The sequence below is a fragment of the Delphinapterus leucas genome, chromosome 10 (genome assembly GCF_059928025.1).
Source record: "Delphinapterus leucas isolate spDelLeu-1000000601 "Yukka" chromosome 10, BTC_Dleu_Yukka2, whole genome shotgun sequence".
In the NCBI taxonomy this organism is placed as follows: domain Eukaryota; kingdom Metazoa; phylum Chordata; class Mammalia; order Artiodactyla; family Monodontidae; genus Delphinapterus; species Delphinapterus leucas.
The window spans coordinates 48,037,544-48,060,733 of NC_143138.1; the positions used below are offsets into that span (position 1 = coordinate 48,037,544).

Consider the following 23,190-nt stretch of genomic DNA (forward strand, 5'->3'; position numbering starts at 1 on the left):
ACTATGAACAATTATATATTAACCAATTGGGCAACCTAGAAGAAATGGAAAAGTTTCTAGAAACATACAGCCTGCCAAAACTGAATCAAAAGGAAATAGATAATTGAACAGACCAATCACTAGAAGTGAAATAGAATCTGTAATAATAATTTAAAAAAACCCAAACCTCCCTGCAAACAAAAGTCCAGGACAAGATGGCTCCACTGGGGAATTCTATAAACATACAAAGAAGAATATATACCAATCCTTCTCAAACTCTTCCAAAAGACTGAAAAGAAGGGAACACTCCTGCAGTCATTCTATAAAGCCACCATAACCCTGACACTAAAACCAGACAAAGACACTACCGAAAAGAAAATTATAGGCCAATATCTTTGATGGATATAGATGCAAAAGTCCTCAACAAAATATTAGTAAACCAAATCCAACAACATATAAAAATCCTTTTTCATATACCATGATCAAGCTGGATTCATCCCAGGGTCACAAGGATGGTTCCACATATGTAAATCAATCAATGTGGTACACCATTATCAACAGAAGAAAAGACAAAAACCACATGATCATTTCAATAGATGCAGAAAAAGCATCTGATAAAATTCAACATCCTTTCATAAAAAACACTCTCACCAAAGTGGGTATAGAGCATAATTCAGAATAATAAAAGCTATTTATGACAAAAATACAGCCAACATAATACTCAGTGGTGAAAAGTTGAAAGCCTTCCCACTAGATTCAAGGAACAAGACAAGGATACCCACTCTCATGACTTCTATTCAACATAGTATCAAATTTCTGAGCCACAGCAGTCAGACAAGACAAGGAAATTAAAGGTATCCAAATTGGAAGGGAAGAGGTGAAATTGTCATTATATGCAGATGATATGATGCATATACACATATAGAAAACCCTAAAGACTCCACACAAAAATTACTAGAACTGATCAATGAGTTCAGCAAGGTAGCAGGATACAAGATTAACAAACAGAAATTGGTTGCATTTCTTTTCACTAACAATGAAATATCAGAAGAAGAAAGTTAAAAAAAATCCCTTTTAAAATTGCACGAAACAAACAAAATAGTACTTAGGCATAAGCCTGACCAAGGAGGTGAAAGACTTATATCCCAAAAACTATAAAATATTTTTAAAGGAAATTGAAGATGATTAGAAGAAATAGAAAGATATCCCATGATCCTGGAATGAAAGAATTAATATTATTAAAATGGCCATACTATCCAAAGCAATCTACAGGTTTAATGCAATCCCTATCAAATTACCCATGACGTTTTTCAATGAACTAGAACAAATAACCCTAAAATTTATGTGGAACCACAAGAAGACCCAGAATTGCCAAAGTAATCCTGAGGAAAAAAGAAGAGAGCTAGAGGCATAACCTCACAGACTTCAGACAATACTACAAAGCTACAACAATCAAAACTGCATGGTATTGGCACAAAAAGAGACATATAGATCACTGCAATAGAAGAGAGAGCTCAGAAATAAACCCACACACCTATGGTCAATTAATCTTTGACAAAGGAGGCAAGAAAATACAATGGAGAAAAGACAGTCTCTTCATGAAGTGGTGGTGGGAAAGCTGAATAGCTGCATGTAAATAAATGAACTGAGAACACATCCTCAAACCATTCACAAAAATAAACTCAGAATGGCTTAAAGGATTAATTATAAGACATGACACCATAAAACTCCCAGAAGAGAACATAGGCAGAATACTCTTTGACATAAATTGTAGCAATATTTTTTTGGATCTGTCTCCTAAGGCAAAAGAAATAAAAGCAAAAATAAACAAATGAGACCTAATCAAAGGAAACAAAACAATAAGACAACCTACAGACTGGGAAAATATTTGCAAGTGATGTGACCGACAAGGGAATAATCTCCAAAATATACAAATATACAGCTCATACAACTCAATATCCAAAAAACAAAAAACCCAATCAAAAAAGGACAGAACACCTAAATTGACATTTCTCCAAAAACGGCATAGAGATGGCCAAAAGGCACATGAGAAGATGTTCAATATTGCTAATTATTAGAGAAATGCAAATCAAAACTACAATGAGATATCACTTCACACCAGTCTGAATGGTCATCATCAAAAAGTCTATAAATAATAAGTGCTGGAGAAGGTGTGGAGAAAAGGGAATTCTCCTACACTGTTGGTAGGAATGTAAATTTGTGCAGCTACTATAGAGAATAGTATGGATGTTCCTCAAAACACTAAAAATAGAGTTGCCATATGATCCAGCAATCCCACTCCTGGGCATATATCCAAAGAAAAATCTAATTTGAAAAGATACATGCACCCCAATGTTCATAGCAGCACTATTTACAATAGCCAAGACATGGAAGCAACCTAAATGTCCATCACTAGATGAATGGATAAAGAAGATGTGGTATATATGTATACCATGAAATATTACCCAGACATAAAAAAGAATAAAATAATGTAATTTGCAGCAATGTGAATGAGCCTATAGATTATCATACTAAGTGAAGTCAGAGAAAGACAAATATCACATGATATCACTTATATGTGGAATCTAAAAAAAATGACACAAATGAACTTATTTACAAAACAGAAACTGACTCACAGACACAGAAAACAAACTTATGGTTACCAAAGGGGAAAGGAGGAGTGATAAGTTAGGAGTTTGGGATTAACAAATACACACTATTATATATAAAGTAGAAAAACAACCAGGACCTACTCTATGGAACAGGGAACTATATTCAATATCTTGTAATAACCTATAATGGAATAGAATCTGATAAAGAATAACATATATATACAAAAACTGAATCACCCTGCTGTACACCAGAAACTATCACAACACTGTAAATCAACTCTACTTAAAAAAAAAGAAATTGAAGAATAAAAATCATATGATCATATTAATAGATGCAGAAAAAGGTTTTGACAAAATTCAACATCCACTTACAATTAAAAACTCTCCACAAACTGGGTATAGAAGGAACATACCTCATCATAATAAAGCCCATATATGATAAACCCACAGCTAACAGCCTACTAAAAAGTGAAGAGCTAAAAGCATTTCCTCTAAGATCAGGAACAAGACAAGGATGCCCATTCTTGCCACTTTTTTTCAACATAATATTGGAAGTCCTAGCCGTAGCAATCAGACAAGAAAAAGAAGCAAATGGAATCCAAATTGAAAAGAAAGAAGTAAAATTGTCACTATTTGCAGATGACGTGGTACTAAACATAGAAAATTTTAAAGGCAGCACCAAAAAGTACTATAACTCATCAATGAATTCAGTAATGTTTCAGGATACAAAATTAATATACAGAAATCTGTTACATTTCTACATATTAAGAACAAACTATCAGAAAGAGAAGTTAGGAAAACAATCCCATTTACCATCCATCAAAAAAAGAAAACCTAATTAAGGAGGTTAAAACTCCTTAATTGGAGTTGGAAAACTGGACAACTTTGAGACATTAAAGCATTGGAAAACGCTAAGACACTGATGAAAAAAACTGAAGAGGACAAAAAAGATGACAAGTGATACTGTGTCCATGGATTGGAAGAATTAACATTGTAAAAATGATCATACTACCTAAGGCAATGTACAGATTCAATGCAATCCCTATCAAAATATCAGTGGTATTTTTCATAGAAGTAGAAAAAAAATTCTAAAGTGTGTATGGAAACACAAAAGATCTTAAATAGCCAAAGCAATCTTGAGAAAAGCCTCAGAGCTGGAGGTATCATGCTCCCTTCAGACTACATTACAAAGCTACAGTCATCAATACAGTATGGTACTGGCACAAAAACGGATACATAGATCAATGGGTTAGAAGAGAGAGCCTGGAATAAACCCATGCACTTCTGGTCTATTAATCTATGACAAAGAAGGCAAGAATATACAATGGGGAAAAGACAGTCTCTTCAATAAGTGGTGCTAGGAATACTGGACAGCTACATGTAAAAGAATGAAATTAAAACATTTTCTCACAGCATATAGGAAAATAACCTCAAAATGGATTAAAGACCTAAATGTAAGACTGGAATCAATAAAACTCCTAGAAGAAAACATAAGCAGAATACTATAAAGAAGATGTGGTACATATATATGCAGTAGAATACCACTCAGCCATAAAAAAAGAATGAAATTTTGCTGTTTGCAACCAAACGGATGGACCTGGAGGGTATTATGCTTAGTGAAATAAGTCAGACAGAGAAAAACAAATACTGTATGATATCATTTGTATGTGGAATCTCAAAAAAATAAAACAAACAAATGAATATAATAAAACAAATAGACTCACATATATAGAGAACAAACTAGTGGTTTCCAGTGGGGAGACGGAAGGAGGAGGGGCAAGATAAGGGTAGGGAATTAGGAGACAAAAATTATTAGGTATAAAATAAATAAGATACAAGGATGCTATGTACAGCACTAGGAATATAGCTACTATTTTATAAAAACTTTGAATGGAGTATAAATGGAAAAATTATGAACCACTATGTTATATACCTGAAAGTAATATAATATTGTAAATCAACTATACCTCAATTAAAAAAAACATGAAAAGTGAAATAAAAGGTATGACTGTAATAAAAACATAAAAAATGAAATAAAAATTTAAAAAACCCACCAAAATTACATTGATTGAATCTTTAACTTCCGGATTCCAAGCATGGCAAGATAAACCACCAAATAGTATTGCTTTCCTTCTAAAAAAAAAAAAATGTTGCTGGAAATGCTGTTATTCCAGAAATCAAAACTGGCTCTTCTTGGAGACTAATTCTTTTTTTTTTTTAATTAATTAATTTATTTATTTATTTTTGGCTGTGTTGGGTCTTCGTTTCTGTGTGAGGGTTTTCTCTAGTTGCGGCGAGTGGGGGTCACTCTTCATCGTGGTGTGCGGGGGAGACTAATTCTTATATAATTTTCCCAGCTGAGGCAGATCCTGGAAAGGAATTTAGTGACCAGGTATCCTGATCAAGGATGGGCTTTGTAACCCTATTGTGCTGGGCCCATCCTCAGGAGGGTTAAAAAAGAACATTTATGGGTTGAAGGGCCCCTTACTAAATCCCTGCTTTCAGGGAACCCAGAGCGTGAGTAAAGGATAAGTCATGGGTCATGACACAACAAAGGCAGAGAGAAAATAAAACAAGGGCATCACAGGCACCATCACATGCACTTGCGGAAGTCTGTGGCTTTGGCATCCCTTTTTCAATTATACTCAGAAATAAACTTAAATATCAAAATAATTTAAAGGTTAATGTCATGAAAAATAAAAGTACATATTCTGATTTGTACCATGGCAAAATTATTACCACAAAAAACAGTAATGAAATCAATTACACAGACTAATAAGAAAAAAATTTTAAGGTAAATATTATTTCCTTCTTTAAACTGACACAATATTTTCATCCATATTTCCAAGATTGCTGAATAAATTGAATATAAGCAGTCACTGCTACTTATACAAAGATCATATTACAAACTTAAAGAATTTCTAAGATATCTTTTTGATACCTCTGGTTTTGTAATATACAATAAATTATGGGTTAGTTCTTTGGAACATCAATTATATTGACTTAATTTTCTATAAGATCAAAATGGATGCAAATATGTATCTCTATAGTAGTAAATATCACATGTAATATTTTTCTAACTTAAGATGAATTTTCCTCAACACAAGCAAGAACAGCCTCAGAGAGTCCATCAGAATGCATCCTGAAGAGACTGAAAGATTTCCACTTACCTGAGAGAGAAGAGCCGGCTCGTGCTGACACATGACTGTGTTCCGGTTGGCTTCCATAAAATACCTCTGTGTGCGTCTCCGTTCCCGTTCCAGCTTCTTCTCCAAGGTCAGCTGGGATGCGGATAAATTATCTACATACTTCATCATGACATCTGATATCATGGAGCTGACTTCTACAATATCTGGGCGGGTTTCTGCATCAGGAGTGAGGCATCTAAGGGAAGATAACCTAATTACAGCCCTCTAGTCAAAATCGGGACCAGGCCACGGGGTGTGAATGGCCAAGTTTAAATTCTGCTGTGTGTCCCCCATGATGTTTGCACCCAAGAGAACCCGGGCGAGGTGGACATCAAGCATAGCTTTGCATCGAAGACCTCTCAAAAGGCATTTGGAAAGTTTGGGGAGGAGAGGGAGCAGCACTGTTCTCTTTGCAGCTAGGCTGGTGGGCAAGGGTTACAGGCTGCATAGGAAGCTGCTCCCAGTCTCAGGATGGGCAGGTGGGGTCTGCGTCTGCTTGTGTAAGTGGTTATTTTCTAAAACCACTCCAACTCATTGGCCAGTTAAACAAAGAATGATCCCAATAATATAGGCCCTGATGATCACACCTGATGCACCAAAAGGAAGGCAGGATTCTTGGGGGGTGGGCAGATAACAACTTTTTGGCCTTTTCCAGCTGTATAGGGGCAATGTCAACAACTTTGATTAGTGAGAGTCTTACAAAGCATGATGTCATAAAAATAAAATTCAACCCAGTTACTTAGAGGTTTAAGGTGTGCTTCATAATTTTTAACAGTAGATAATTTGACACATCACATGCTAAAACTTTTCTCGGGGCTTCCCTGGTGGCGCAGTGGTTGAGAGTCCACCTGCCGATGCAGGGGACACGGGTTCGTGTCCCGGTCTGGGAAGATCCCACATGCCGCGGAGCGGCTAGGCCCGTGAGTCATGGCCGCTGAGCCTGTGCTCTGCTACGGGAGAGGCCACAACAGTGAGAGGCCTGCGTACCGCGAAAAAAAAAAAAAATCTCGAATTTTGGCAGTAGGAAATATCAATCAGCCTGCTAAAGGGAGCGTTGTTTCTGTCACAGCTAAACACTAAGAGAAGGCTATTCTAGATGCTTGTGTAACCAATTATCAAGATCACTGGTTAGCATAATTTAAAACATTCTGGTCCTCACTACAATATTTGTCTATCTTTTTAATTCAAAAGCTCTAATTTCAATGAAGTTATGTGTACTTCTCAATAAAATTTAACTTATTTGGACTTTGACTAAAATATCTAATTTTCACATCTTGTATTTGATTTAGCAACCCAAAGTTAATACAACTTTCAACTATACTAATGTCTCCAGGCAAGATTCAAGAATTATTACTCACAATTACTATTAATAACAGAAATGAAAATAACACTCTAACTTGTTATTTTTCTAATTATTCGTCCTTGAGCTTTCTTTGCATTTATTTATTTATTTTATTTTTCTTTTATTCTAAATTGTAGATGATTTACAATGTTAGAGTAGTTTCAGGTATACAACATAGTGATTGAATATTTTTATAGATTGTATTCCATTTAACGTTATTATAAAATATTGGCTATAGTCCCTGTGCTGTACAATATATCCTTATATCTATTTCATATCTAGTAGTGTACCTCTTAATCACCTTCCCTTATCTTGCCTCTCCCCCAACCCCTCTACCCACTGGTTTGTTCACTGTATCTATGAGTCTGTCTATTTTGTTATATTCATTCGTTTGTTTTACTTTTTAGATTAATATATGTGATAAGATACAGTATTTTTCTTTCTCTGTCTGACTTAGTTCAACTAGCATGATACCCTCTAAGTCCATCCATGTAGTTGCAAGTGGCAAAATTTCGTTCTTTTATATGGCTGAGATAATTCCTATGTATTTTATTCTTTGGGAAGCAACCATAAATGGCATTATTTTCTTACATTCTCTTTCTGAGAATTCATTATTATATGTTGTTTAAAAATCAATAGATTTCCATATAATAATGTTGTATCCTGATTTACTGAATCACTTAGTAGTTCTAATAGTTTTTTGGTGGAGAACTTAGGGTTTTATATATATAGTATCATGTCATCTGCAAATAGTGACAATTTTACTTTTTCCCTTCCAATTTGGATGCCTTTTATTTCTTTTTCTTGTCTGACTGCTGTGCCTAGGAATTCCAGTACTATGTTACCTAGAAATAGTGAGAGTGGGCATCCTTGTACCTGATTTTAGAGACAATCTAATGATAACCCTGCTGGTATCCTAGGTGGTAGGGCTAGGGTTTTTGTTTTTGTTTTGCTTTTGCTTTTCAGTACGTTAAATATATCATACCACTCCCTGTGGCCTGCAATGTTTCTGCAGAAAAATCAGCTGAAAGCCTTATGGAAGTTCCCTGTAACTGACTGTTTTTCTCTTGCTGCCTTTATTTTATTTTTTTTCTTTTTATTCTTTTTTTCTTTATTGGAGTATAATTGCCTTACAATGGTGTGTTAGTTTCTGCTTTATAACAAAGTGAATCAGCTTTACATATATATATATATATATATATATATATATATATACTTATATCCCCATATCTCCTCCCTCTTGCATCTCCTTCCCAACACCCTCCATAACCCACCCCTCTAGGTGGTCACAAAGAACCGAGCTGAAATCCCTGTGCTATATGGCTGCTTCCCAGTAGCTATCTATTTTACATTTGGTAGGGTATCTATGTCCATGTCACTCTCTCACTTCATCCCAGCTTACACTTCCCCTTCCCCGTGTCCTCAAGTCCATTCTTTACGTCTGTGTCTTTATTCCTGTCCTGTGCCTAGGTTCTTCAAAACCATTTTTCTTTTAGATTCCATACATATGTGTTAGTATATGGTATTTGTTCTTCTCTTTCTAACTTACTCCACTCTGTATGACATACTCTAGGTCCATCCACCTCATTAAAAATAACTCAATTTCATTTCTTTTTATGGCTGAGTAATATTCCATTGTATATATGTACCACACCTTCTTTATCCATTCATCTGTTGATGGACACTTAGGTTGTTTCCATGTCCTGGCTATTGTAAATAGAGCTGCAATGAACATTGTGGTACATGACACTTTTTGAGCTATGGTTTTTTCAGGGTATGTGCCTGGTAGCAGGATTGCTGGGTCATATGGTAGTTCTATTTTCAGTTTTTTAAGGAACCTCCATACTGTTCTCCATACTGGCTGTATCAATTTACATTCCCACCAACAGTGCAAGAGGGTTCCCTTTTCTCCACACCCTCTCCAGCATTTATTATTTGTAGGTTTTTTGATTATGGCCATTCAGACTGGTGTGAGGTGAAACATCATTGTAGTTTTGATTTGCATTTCTCTAATGATTAGTGATGTTGAGCATTCTTTCATGTGTTCGTTGGCCATCTGTATATCTTCTTTGGAGAAATGTCTATTTAGGACTTCTGCCCATTTTTAGATTGGGTTGTTTGATTTTTGATATTGAACTGCATGAGCTGCTTGTATATTTTGGAGATTAAACCCTGTCAGTTGCTTCATTTGCAAATATTTTCTCCCATTCTGAGGGTTGTCATTTTGTCTTGTTTATTGTTTCCTTTGCTGTGCAAAAGCTTTGAAGTTTCATTAGGTCCCATTTGTTTATTTTTGTTTTTATTTCCATTTCTCTAGGAGGTGGGTCAAAGAAGATCTTGCCGTGATTTATGTCATAGACTGTTCTGCCTATGCTTTCCTCTACGAGTTTTAAAGTGTCTGGCCTGACATTAAGGTTTTTAATCCATTTTGAGTTTATTTTTCTGTATGGTGTTAGGAAGTGTTCTAATTTCATTCTTTTACATGTAGCTGTCCAGTTTTCCCAGCACCACTTATTGAAGAGGCTGTCTTTTCTCCATTGTATACTCTTGCCTCCTTTATCAAAGATAAGGTGAACATATGCGTGGGGGTTTATCTCTGGGCTTTCTATCCTGTTCCATTGATCTATATTTCTGTTTTTTTGTCAGTACCATAATGTCTTGATTACTGTAGCTTTGTAGTATAGTCTGAAGTCTGGGAGACTGATTCCTCCAGCTCCATCTTTCTTTCTCAAGACTGCTTTGGCTATTCGGGGTCTTTTGTATTTCCATAGAAATTGTGAATTTTTTTGTTCTAGTTCTGTGAAAAATGCCATTGGTAATTTGATAGGGACTGCATTGAATCCATAGATTGCTTTGGGTAGTACAGTCATTTTCACAATATTGATTCTTCCAATCCAAGAACATGGTATATCTCTCCATCTATTTGTATCATCTTTAATTTCTTCCATCAGTGTCTTATAGTTTTCTGCATACAGGACTTTTGTCTCTGGAGGTAGGTTTATCCCTAGGTATTTTATTATTTTTGTTGCAGTGGTAAATGGGAGTGCTTCCTTAACTTCTCTTTCAGATTTTTCATCATTAGTGAATAGGAATGCAAAAGATTTCTGTGCATTCATTTTGTATCCTGCTACTTTACCAAATTCATTGATTAGCTCTAGTAGTTTTCTGGTAGCATCTTTAGGATTCTCTATATATAGTATCATGTCATCTGCAAACAGTGACAGCTTTACTTCTTTTCGATTTGGATTCCTTTTATTTCTTTTTCTTCTCTGATTGCTGTGGCTAAAATGTCCAAAATTATGTTGAATAATAGTGGCGAGAGTGGACAACCTTGTCTTCTTCCTGATCTTAGAGGAAATGGTTTCAGTTATTCACCATTGAGAAAGATGTTGTCTGTGGGTTTGTCATATATGGCCTTTATTATGTTGAGGTAAAGTTCCCTCTATGCCTGCTCTCTGGAGGGTTTTTATCATAAATGGGTGTTGAATTTTGTCAAGAGCTTTACTGCATCTATTGAGATGATAATATGGTTTTTATTCTTCAATTTGTTAATATGACTTATCACATTGATTGATTTGCATATATTGAAGAATCCTTGCATTCCTGGGATAAACCCCACTTGATCATGGTGTATGCTCCTGTTAATATGCAGTTGGATACTGTTTTCTAGTATTTTGTTGAGGATTTCTGCATCTACATTCATCAGTGATACTGGCCTGTAGTTTTCTTTCTTTGTGACATCTTTGTCTGGTGTTGGTATCAGGGTGATGGTGCCCTTGTAGAATGAGTTTGGGAGTGTACCTCCATCTTCTATATTTTGGAAGAGTTTGAGAAGGATAGGTGTTAGCTCTCCTCTAAATGTTTGGTGGAAATTGCCTGTGAAGCCATCTGGCTTTTGTTTGTTGGAAGATTTTTAATCACAGTCTCAAGTTCAGGGCTTGTGATTGGTCTGTTTATGTTTTCATTTCTTCCTGGTTCAGTCTCAGAGGCTGTGCTTTCCTAAGAGTTTGTCCATTTCTTCCAGGTTGTCCATTTCATTGACATATAGTTGCTTGTAGTAATCTCTCATGACCCTTTGTATTTCTGCGTGTCAGTTGTTACTTCTCCTTTTTCATTTCTAATTCTATTGATTTGAGTTTTCTCTGGTTTTTTCTTGATGAGTTTATCAATTTTGTTTATCTTCTCAAAGAACCAGCTTTTAGTTTTATTGATCTTTGCTATCATTTCCTTCATTTATTTTTCATTTATTTCTGATCTGATGTCTATGATTTCTTTCCTTCTGCTAACTTTAGGGTTTTTCTGATCTTCTTGTTGCTTTAGGTGTAAGGTTAGGTTGTTTACTTGAGAGGTTTCTTGTTTCTGGAGTAGGATCGTATTGCTATAAACATCCCTCTTAGAACTGCTTTTGCTGCATCCCATAGGTTTTGGGTCATCAGGTTTTCATTGTCATTTGTTTCTAGGTATCTCTCAATTTCCTCTTTGATTTCTTCAGTAATTTATTAGTTATTTAGTAGTGTATGGTTTAGCCTCCGTCTGTTTGTATTTTATAGATTTTTTTCCTGTAATTTATATATAGTCTCATAGTGTTGTGCTTGGAATAGATACTTGACACAATTTCAATTTTCTTAAATTTACAAAGGCTTGATTTGTGACCCAAGACATGACCTATCCTGGAGAACATTCCTTGAGCAGTTGAGAAGAAAGTGTATTGTGTTATTTTTGGATGGAATGTCCTATAAACATCAATTAAGTGCATCTTGTGTAATGTACCATTTAAAGCTTGTATTTTCTTATTTATTTTCATTTTGGATGATCTGCCCATTGGTGAAAATGGGGTGTTAAAGTCCCCTACTATGATTGTGTTTCTGTCGGTTTCCCGTTTTATGATTGTTAGCATTTGCCTTATGTATTGAGGCGCTCCGATGTGGGGGCATATATATTTATAATTGCTATATCTTCTTCTTGGATTGATCCCTTGATTACTATGTAGTATCCTTCTTTGTCTCTTCTAATAGTCTTTATTTTAAAATCTATTTTGTCTGATATGAGAATTGCCACTCCAGCTTTCTTTTGATTTCCATTTGCATGGAATATCTTTTTCCATCCCCTCACTTTCAGTCTGTATGTGTCCCTAAGTCTGAAGTGGGTCTCTCGTAGATAGCATGTATACGGGTCTTCTTTTTGTATGCATTCAGCCAGTCTATGTCTTTTGGTTGGAGCATTTAATACATTTACATTTATGCAGTTTTCGATATGTATGTTCCTATTACCATTTTCTTAATTGCTTTGTGTTTGTTATTGTAGGCCTCTCCCTTCTCTTGTGTTTCCCGCCTAGAGAAGTTCCCTTAGCATTTGTAAAGCTAAAGTTGTAAAGCTGGTTTCGTGGTGCTGAATTCTGTCAGCTTTTGTTTGTCTGTAAAGGTGTTAATTTCTCCATTAAATCTGCATGAGCTACTTGCTGGGTAGAGTAATCTTGGTTGTAGGTTTTTCCCTTTCTTCGCTTTAAATATGTCTTGCCAGTCCCTTCTGGCTTGCAGAGTTTCTGCTGAAAGATCAGCTGTTAACCTTATGGGGATTCCCTTGTATGTTATTTGTTGTTTTTCCCTTGTTGCTTTTAATATTTTTTCTTTGTATTTAATTTTTGATAGTTTGATTAATAAGTGTCTTGGCATGTTTCTCCTTGGATTTACCCTGTATGGGATTCCCTGCACTTCTTGGACTTGACATTTCCTTTCCCATATTAGGGAAGTTTTCAACTATAATCTCTTCAAATATTTTCTCAGCCCCTTTCTTTTTCTCTTCTTCTGGGACCCCTATAATTTGAATGTTGGTACATTTAATGTTGTCCCAGAGGTCTCTAAGACTATCCTCAATTCTTTTCATTCTTTTTTCTTTATTCTGCTCTGCAGTACTTATTTCCACTATTTTATCTTGCACGTCACTTATTCGTTCTTCTGCCTCAGTTATTCTGCTACTCATTCCTTCTAAAAAAATTTTTAATTTCATTTATTGTGTTCTTCATCATTGTTTGTTTGCTCTTTAGTTCTTCTAGGTCATTGTTAAATGTTTCCTGTATTTTCTCCATTGTACTTCCAAGATTTTAGATCATCTTTACCATCATTACTCTGAATTCTTTTTCAAGTAGACTGCCTATTTCCTCTTCATTTGTTTGGGCTGGTGGGTTTTTACCTTGCTCCTTCATCTGCTGTGTGTTTCTCTGTCTTCTCATTTTGCTTTTCTTACTGTGTTTGGGATCTCCTTTTCACAGGCTGTACGTTTGTAGTTCCTGTTGTTTTTGCTGTCTGCCCCCAGTGGCTAAGTTTGGTTCAGTGGGTTGTATAGGCTTCCTGTTGAAGGGGACTGGTGCCTGTATTCTGGTGCATGAGGCTGGATCTTGTCTTTCTGGTGGGCAGGACCATGTCCAGTGGTGTGTTTTGGGGTTCCTGCGACTTTATTATGATTTTAGGCAGCCTCTCTGCTAATGGGTGGGGTTGTGTTCCCTTCTTGCTAGTTGTTTGGCATAGGGTGTCCAGCACTGTAGCTTGTGGATTCTTGAGTGAAGCTGGGTCTTAGCATTTACATGGAGATCTTTGGGAGAGCTTTTGCTGTTTGATATTATGTGGAGCTGGGAAGCCTCTGGTGGACCAATGTCCTGAACTCAGCTCTCCCACCTCAGAGGCACAGGCCTGACACCCGGCCAGAGCAATAAGATCCTGTCAGTCACACGGCTCAGAAGAAATGGGAGAAAAAAAGAAAGAAAGAAAGAAAGAAAAATAAATAAAATACAGTTATTAAAATAAAAAATTAAAAAAAATTAATAATTAAAAAAATAAAAAGTAATAAAGAAAGAAAGAAAGAGGAGAGCAACCAAAGCAAAAAACAAATCCACCAATGATAACAAGCACGAAAAACTATACTAAAAAAAAATAAAGAAAGAAAAGAAAAACGGACAGACAGAACCCTAGGACAAATGGTAAAAGCAAAGCTATACAGACAAAATCACACAAAGAAGCATACACATACACACTCACAAAAAGAGAAAAAGGAAAAAAAATCTCTATATATATAAATTAAAAAAAAAAAGAAAACATAAAGGAAGAGAGCCACTAAGTCAATAAACAAATCTACCCATGATAATAAACTCTAAATACTAAACTAAGATAAACATAAAACCAGAAAGAAATTATATACAGAAAGCAAACCCCAAGTCTACAGTTGCTCTTAAAGTCCACCACCTCAAATTTGGGATTATTTCTTGTCTATTCATGTATTCCAGTGATGCAGAGTATATCAAGTTGGCTGTGGAGATTTATTCCACTGCTCCTGAGGCTGCTGGGAGAAATTTCCCTTTCTCTTCTTTGTACACACAGCTCTTGGGGTTTGGCTTTGGATTTGACCCTGCCTCTGCGTATAAGTTGCCTGAGCGTGTCTGTTCCCACCACACAGAACAGGTTTAAAGTAGCAGCTGATTATGGGGCTCTGGCTCACTCAGGCCAGGGGGTAGGGATGGGTACGAAATGGAGGGCGAACCTGTGGCAGCAGAGGCCAGCATGATGTTGCAACAGCCTGAGGCACACCGTGCGTTCTCCTGGGGAAGTTGTCCCTGGATCACAGGACCCTGGCAGTGGCAGGCTGCACAGTTTCCTGGGAGGGGAGGTGTGGATAGTGACCTGTGCTTGCACACAGGCTTCTTGTGCAGAGAAGGTGCAAGCTAGGGCTTCTTGTCCAGAGCCAGGTGCAAGCTAGGGCTTCTCCTTTGCTCAGTCAGTGGCCATCACCACCCTGTCAAGGGTGTGGTCAGAGCCACGGGGGCTGGAGCAGGAGCCCTGAAGAATTTGGGTTTCTTCCAGGTGTGATGGCAGTCTCAGCCTTGGTTTGGGGTATAGATTCAGGGCCTGAGGGCTTAAGGCTGTACTTCTTTTCTGATTTCACTTTATCCCTGATGTGCTTGCTTGGCTAGAGGCTGGGTTGTGGCTGGAGGGGTTGATATCACACTACTGAGCTGAGTTTGCTCCCTCCCAAGAGTGCACAGGGACACATGTGCTGGCAATGGCTGCCTACACCCTGGTCAGAGGCAGGGCTTGGATCCAAGCCAGCTCTGTTCCCTCCAAGTGTGCAAACTCTTGTAGCTAGTGGCACCCTCTGCCTTAGTGGAGAGCAGTGCTGGAGCAAGAGGGGCTAGAGCAGGAGCCAGGTGAGGGGTGGGCGGGGGGTGTGATGCAGCAGTCCTGGCTAGCTGGTCAGAGCCCCTGGCAGTTTTCAATGTGCTGCCTCCACACTTTGACTGGGAGCAAGCAAGTCTGTGTGCTCTTCAAGAGCAGAGGCCCAGTTTCTTACAGACCTTTGGTAAGCCCCACTGGGTTTCAAACCAGCTAAGGGGCTTGTCTTCCCAGTGCTGTATCCCAGGGCTGGTGTGTCCAATGTGTGGCTGGAATCCCTCACTCCCCAGGGAGGATCCCTGAGGCTGTGATGTCCCCTCCTCTCCTGTGTCCCTGCTAAGGGTGCTGGTCCCGACCACATCACTTCTCCCTTCCTACCGGACTCCGTGTGGATCTTTCTTTACAGGCTTGGTTGCAGAAGAGCTGTTCTGCTTGTCCCCAGGTTGATTTCAACAAGAGCTGCTGTTTGGATGAGGGGAGGTGAGCCCAGCATCCTCCTAATCTGCGACTTTGATCTCTCTCTCCTTTCTTGACTTTAATAACCGTGAGTATAATATGCACGTCTTAATCAAATTTTAAGTCATTATCATTTCATGCTTTATCTTTATGCTATTTTTTTTCAAGTTCTAACAAAGGGGGCTTGCACTATGCTTATGACAGACATATTTGCTGAATTCTTACTTAACAAAGTTCAGTCTATGCATTTATTATATACAAAATAAGGCAAGAGATTGAGGAGACAGGGCCAACTACATAGTTTGGGGGGTGTCCCACATAATTGTGAGGCCCCAGCAGGGAGTGAGGAAGTCAACCTCCCCTTCCCATAGTCCAGCATCCCAGTTGATGGTAGATAAGAAACCCCCCAAGATATTGCAACCTCCATGACAACAGGATGCAATTGGTACCTGGATTAGAGGTCAGCAAGAGGCCCCCACTGAATCACCCTCCAAACAAGCCAGGGTGCCACCAGCCTGGTCAGGGATGGCCTCTTCTTTGCCCTACCCCAGATACAACAGGGCACCTGCTCCACCCTGACCATCTCCTTGCCTGCCTCCATATCCTATGGGGGGAGAAGCATAAAGGTGGAACACAGTCCTCCCTTGCTGACACACCCAATCACCATACCAGGTAGAGGGCAGCAGCAATGGGACAGGGACAGGAAGGTGGAGCTGGAGGCCAGGCAGAGGCCCAGAGGGCTGGAATCAGGTGGCTGAGAACTTAAGTCAGGGAGCTGGAGGGACCACATGTACACTAGGGTCCAAGACCCCAACACACATGCTCCTTGTCCCATCAGACTTCACTTCTAAAACACAAATTCAAAGATAAAATTATTAAGAATTTCATGACCTTGAATACTGTATTCAAGTTTCTTACTTTCACTTATAATCACAAAAGAAGCTAAGTGTTCAACTTCACTTTTAATTAAATCTGGTTCCTCACGTTCACTTAATTAGCAAAAGGGATTAAAGCGGATAAAAATGCTCAGTTGACCAAGTGTTGATTATGACTACAAAAACCCCTTTCATTAGTGCAGATATTCTAAAGTCTTAGTCTGCAGATATTTAAATTGATTCAAGGTACTGTCAGTTGAATTATCAGCTGAGCTTTTTATTTTTTTAAATAATAAAGCAATGTAAGCTAGTTTTACAAATTATACAGTTATATATTATGGTAAATGGAATCCAGAATGGCCTCTGTTCTGGCATTTAGTCATCTCCTCCTCTCCCAAAGCTACTCCCCTTCCTATGTTTGCCATCATCAGAAAAGGAACCACCTGGGAGATGCAGTTTAGCATCATAATTAGGCCTGCAGGCTCTGGGTCTGATTGTTGGGGGTTAAATCCTGGCTCGCCCTTTATTAACTCTGATCTTGGGTAAGGTTTAGCTTCTAAATCCCAGATAGCCTGGGACTATAATCTGTAAAATGGGATAATCATAGTATTTACTACATCAAGCTGGTATGGTGATTAAATGAAGCCATCCCTGTAAAGTGCCCAATAAATTAAAAAGAAAATCCACAATTTTCTTTCTCTTCCACCTCCTCCCTCATTCAACCAACACCAAAGCCTGTGGCTTCTACCTCCTAAATATTTCTCAAATCCATATCATTCCCCTCTAATCCCATGGCTATTGGTCTATTTCATCATCACTTGCTTGGACCACTGAAACAGTCTCTTAAATGACACGCACATCTCTTGTCCACCTCTGATCCATATTGTAAACTGCTACCAGAAAAATATTCCAAAACTGATGACATCACTCCTCTGCTCAGAATTCCTCAACATCCCCTCATGGCCCAAAAGGACAAAATTAAAACTCCCTGCATGTGATACAAGCTCCTCCTAAACTAGCCCTTACCTCCCTCCACAGCCTCACCCCCTCTTCCCCCCACCAGCAACACACCAAATGCTCCTACTTGTTCTTTCCCAAACAGCCCATGGCTCACCTATGCCCCCATTTCTTGGTTATTTTATTCACTCTGCTTGAATTTGGTTTTTGCTGATTATATCTACTCTTTCCCAAACCACATCCCTTATGTGCTTACCACTCTTTTCCAAGTCTCCATTAGGAAGACTTCTTGGACCACCCTTAGACAGACTCACTGTCCCCCTTTTACATGTTCTCATTGCACTGTCTATATTTCAATACGTAAAACTACTGTAACCATTGTATCATAATGGTCTGTTTCACCACTGGAAACTGCAAACTTGTTGAGAGGAGGGACCTGTGTCTCCTTCACCATGATCTCCTCTGCATGTAAAATGGAATCTGGGTCCTGATGGGTACTCAGCAAATGAATGAATGAACAAATGAATGAACAAATGAACTAAGCCTAACATCTAAGAATTTACCTGTCTATAACCTAAAATATTTCGGTATACACTTTTGGAATCTTAGGAATATCTCCTACCAGAAGTTCCAGTTTATCCTCATTGCTGTGAAATGCCTCCCTGCTTAGATATTTCAGAGAAATTCTTAAGAGCAACTGAATGCTTTAATGATTCTCTAATCAAATAAGCATAAAATCACGTTTTAGAAAAAAATCTGGGATATTCCACTCATGCTAGCCACTTTGTCCCCACTCTACTCTGAGAAACCAGATGAAAGAAGTAAAGGGATACAATGTTCAACTGTCTTCATTTCATGTTTTAAGAAACAAAGAGGTGGGACTCCCCCAGTGGTGCAGTGGTTAAGAATCCAAATGCCAATGCACGGGACACAGGTTTGATCCCTGGTCTGGGAATATCCCACGTGTTGCGGAGCAACTAAGCCCGTGTGCCACCACTACTGAGCCTGCATGCCTAAGGCCCATGCTCCACAGCAAGAGAAGCCACCACAAGGAGAAGCTCATGCACCACAAAGAAGAATAGCCCTACCTGCTCACCACAACTAGAGAAAGCCCGTGCGCAGCAACGAAGACCCAACGCAGCCAAAATTAAATAAAATTAAATCTTAAAAAAAAAAAAAAGAAACAAAGAGTTGAAAATAGGGTGGAAAATGTAAAGATCCACTTGTCCTTAGAACTAGCCAAAACTAACTTCTTTAGTCCTTATGACCGCCTCTGAAACAAAGTGCCAGACAGCTTATGCAACCAAGCACAGACAGAGAAAACTTAGGCAATGGGAATATTGTGTGCATAAAAGGAAATATTCTTCCTTTACTTTAAAGCAAGTTCTTACTTTAGAAAGTAAATAGATAACATTCTCTTAACAGTGTACTGGAAGGTAAAAATAGTAATGCTGGTACTGAGCAGAGCAGTAAAATATATTTATTTTCTGCCTCAAAGTCTTCAGGGTTACTAAGTTATTCTCCCAATTTAAAAGTCTGCTAAGGTAAGAAAACAGGAAATTGTATTTGTTCCCTAGTTCTTTTGAAACTTAATTTTTAAAATTATTTATTTATTTATTTTTGGCTGCATTGGGTCTTCGTTGTTGGGTCTTCATTGCTTCGCGCAGGATTTCTCTAGTTGCGGCGAGCAGGGGCTACCCTTCATTGCGGTGCGCAGGCTTCTCATTGCGGTGGCTTCTCTTGTTGCAGAGCTCAGGCTCTAGGCATGTGGGCTTCAGTAGTTGTGGCACGTGGACTCAGTAGTTGTGGCTTGCAGGCTCTAGAGCGCAGGCTCAATAGTTGTGGCGCACGGGCTTAGTTGCTCCGAGGCATGTGGGATCTTCCCAGGCCAGGTCTTGAACCCATGTCCCCTGCACTGGCAGGCAGATTCTCAACCACTGCACCACCAGGGAAGTCCCTGAAACTTAATTTTTAAAGACTGAAAATCCAAAGCAATTCAAGTATGTAATTGCATGCAACTCACAACTGATTTTGGTTTTATGTCAAATTTTCTAAAGATAAAACTTCACAATGTGAACCCACTGTCTTGCATAACTTTAAATGAAAACTACATCTGTTATAGGCTGCACACTGTAATCTTAATTTGTAGTCAGCTTTAAAATTAAATTGTCATTTCCTACTAATTATGGCACCTTAGTGTTTTGAATTAAAAGTGTACTCAGAACATTTCATCTGGAGTCCCCTAATAGTGTTCATTCATCCTCTTAAACACTCTGGTGACAGGGAACTCACCATCCATCAGCAGCCTGCTCCACTGTGGATAGCTCTAATTCTGACACACACTTCCTAATGGCGAGCTCACCTTGGCCCCCCCCCCCCAGAACTTCCATTCCATGGTCTTGGCTCCATTTGCTGAGGTTCCACATAATAAATCCAATTGTTTTCATATTCTCGATGCCATTCCATTTTCCCAGTTAACTGAAGTATTTTTTAAACATCTTATGATTGTACTCCAAAACTTGTTGACTCAAATTCCAGCCCACAGTGGGAACAACCCACTTCTTTCCATCAACACCACCACTCTAGTCAAAGCCGCCATCATCTCTCAGTGGACAGCTGAACCTGGTTCTCCTTCCCACTCTCATTCCCTTCAGTCTATTCCCTGGAGATCAGCCAGAATGATCTCTGCTAAAGAAATTTTCACTATGTCTCAATCTGTTAATAACCCTTCAGTCCTCTCCTCAATACTGGAGATAAAAATTCAAAACCCTCAGTGTGGCCTGTAGAACCTGTCAACCTGGGTCCTGTCAGCCCCCCAGGTCCATTTGCTGGCTATTCTCTCCCTTACTTGACATGCTGCATCTCCAACTTTTTTCAGTTCTTCAAATTAACAAGCTCTTTTGCTCAGGAAAGCCTTCAGAGATGTGGGTCTATGAAATGCTTTTTCCACTCTGTTTACTATTTGAGAAGTAGTGAAGTTCAGGTCTCAGATTACATGTCCTTTCTCCAGAGAAAATCTTTCCCAAATCCCCAACCTAGACCAAGTCCTTCTGTAATCTCTCGTTGCCCCTTTTACCATCCTTCATCAAATTTATCATAATTTATATATACTTCATTCCATAAATAATAACATTATTAATAACAATACCTAGATTAATTGAGGGCTCGCTACATGCTGGGAACTGTGCTAAGACCATCACAAGCATGATCTTATTTAGGCTTCAAAGCAAGCCCATGAGTAATTACTATTGCTACCTATATATCACAGATGAGGAAAGTGGGTCTTGGGAAGGTTAACGTGAGTGGAAGAGTGGGGATTAGAATCCACTCAATTCTAGAACCTATTGATGTTCTTAACCTTTTCATGATAATGCTGATATCTGACTTTTCCACTAACCTCCTAGCTCCAAGAGGCGTGGACACCAATAGCCAGGAAGCCTGTCATAAGCAAATTATGGTCCTGTTTGCCCAATGCCACAAAATCAGAATAATGTCTCTGTACTTTTTCTCTGCACTACCCTCTCCTATTTTTCGTGGCACTCAAATACCTAAGAAAAGGAGAAATTAAATGAGTAACTCTGGTATTCTTGTCTTGACCTCTCTGGAGACTTCTTGAATTTTTAAGGCACTTACCAGAAAACAAATAGAGAACAGGAGATGAGCAGTTTAAATACATTTGTATGGATTCATTAGCAGTAGGGTGGATCTAGTGTAACGCAGAATTTAGATGATTTAGAAAGGGGTTTCAGCTCATTTCCCACAATATCTATAATAATAACTGCCAACATTGTTCAAGATTTACCATTTGCCAAAGCTCTATGCTAAGTGATCTGCATGTTATAATCATCACCTCAGCTTAATGAGGTTGGTGCTATTACGATCCCCATTTTACCAGATGAGGAAACAGAGCTGCTGAAAGAATAGTCAAATTGTCTGCTCAGAGTCCACAGTTAGTGAAATTCAGCCCCAGCTGGGCCTGAGGCACTTAATATTGTAGGGCAGCATTGTGCTGAGCAAGGAAAGATTCAAGATATAATCCCACAAACGTGAGGAGTATCTATTAATGCTAAACAATGGGCTGGAAGGAGAAAATAAAAGGGAAAGGGGCATAGCCATGAAAATACGCTTATTACATTGTATCAGAGGTGGTGCCAAGAGCTAGGATAGATACAGAATTGAGATTTAAAGGAATTGGGCAAGGGGATAGACAAAGTTTCCATCTGGGGTGACCCTAGGATTTCTATTATCACAATAAGGATTTGACTCAGCTTGACGGGGCAGAGTAGTAATCTTGGGCCAATTTAAGGTCGTAAAATGGTCCAGAAATAACGATCAGCCAGGTAAATGAGTCATTTATTCATACAACCAGTAAATTGTTAAGGGTCTTCTTTGTACTAGGCATTGCTCTGGGCACTGAATAGCTATAAACTAAACTGAAAAAGTCCCCATTCTTGTGGAGTTTTCATTCTGGTGGGGAAGAGAGACAATAAAAGAACAAGTCTGCATGCACATGTATAATGTGTTAGGGGTGGTGGGTGCTGTGAACTTGGTAAACTGGTCAAGGGGACAAGAGAGTCTGGAGAGGTTGTGGGGGCATCAGGGCAGGTGCCTTGATTTTTCAGAGACCCAGTTTCCTCAGAAACCAGAGAAAGTAAGGGTCTGTGCCACTGTGTGTATCAGAGGGAAGAGAGTGCCAGGAAAAGGGAAGAGCAGTAGCGAGGAGCTCCCTGTGGTTGGAGTGGAGGGAGCAGAGGGAGAGTGGGAGGGGAAGGGTTAGGGATGAGCTGGGACAAGCCCTGTGGGGGCAGAACTTTGAGACTCTATAGGGATAAGGGCTTTCATTAAACTCCTACTATATGGATATATGGAGCACTTCTTTCTGAGTTTCTTTGAAAAATTAAAATATTTCTTAAAAATAAAAAAATGCTTGCAATTTTATCATCTAACATGGCCTTTTTCAGTTTCATATGTTCTTGTCTAGTCTTTTCCATATTCATGCACATTTTATGTTTTTTTCATAGTTATAAGTGCCTGTACATTTTGTTTGTTTTACTTAGTTTCAGATCATACTTGGTTTTTTTGTTTTCATTTTTTAATTAAAAAATTTTTAATTAATTTTTTATTGGCATATAGTTGATTTACAATGTTGCATTAGTTTCTGCTATGCAGCAAAGTGAATCAACCATACATGTACCTATATCCACTCTCCTCCAGACTTCATTCCCATATAGGTCATTACAGAGCACTGAATAGAGTTCCCTATGCTATACAATAGGTTTTTATTTATTATCTTTTATATATAGTAGTGTGTATATGTCAATCCCAATCTCCCAATTTATCGCCCCTCCCTTTCCCCCTTGGTAACCATAAGTTTGTTTTCTACATCTGTGACTCAATTTCTGTTTTGTAAAGAGGTTCATGTGTACCACTTTGTTTAGATTGCACATATAAGCGCTATCATATGATATTTGTCTTTCTCTGTCTGACTTACTTCACTCATTATGACAATCTCTAGGTCCATCCATGTTGCTGCAAATGGCATTATTTCCTTCTTTTTTATGGCTGAGTAATATTCCATGGTATATATGTACCACATCTTTATCCATTCCTCTGTCAATGGAC

General features: G+C 38.4%; 1 protein-coding gene across 1 annotated transcript in view; it reads right to left on the reverse strand.

Moving 5' to 3' along the window:
* The window catches only part of NEK10 (NIMA related kinase 10), a 308,999-nt gene that overhangs the window by 123,083 nt on the left and 162,726 nt on the right, over nt 1-23,190 (reverse strand). The window contains exon 27 of the mRNA XM_089918950.1: nt 5,762-5,975. Coding sequence (XP_089775076.1) covers nt 5,762-5,975 — 214 coding nt within the window. The remainder of the gene's footprint in view (nt 1-5,761; nt 5,976-23,190) is intronic.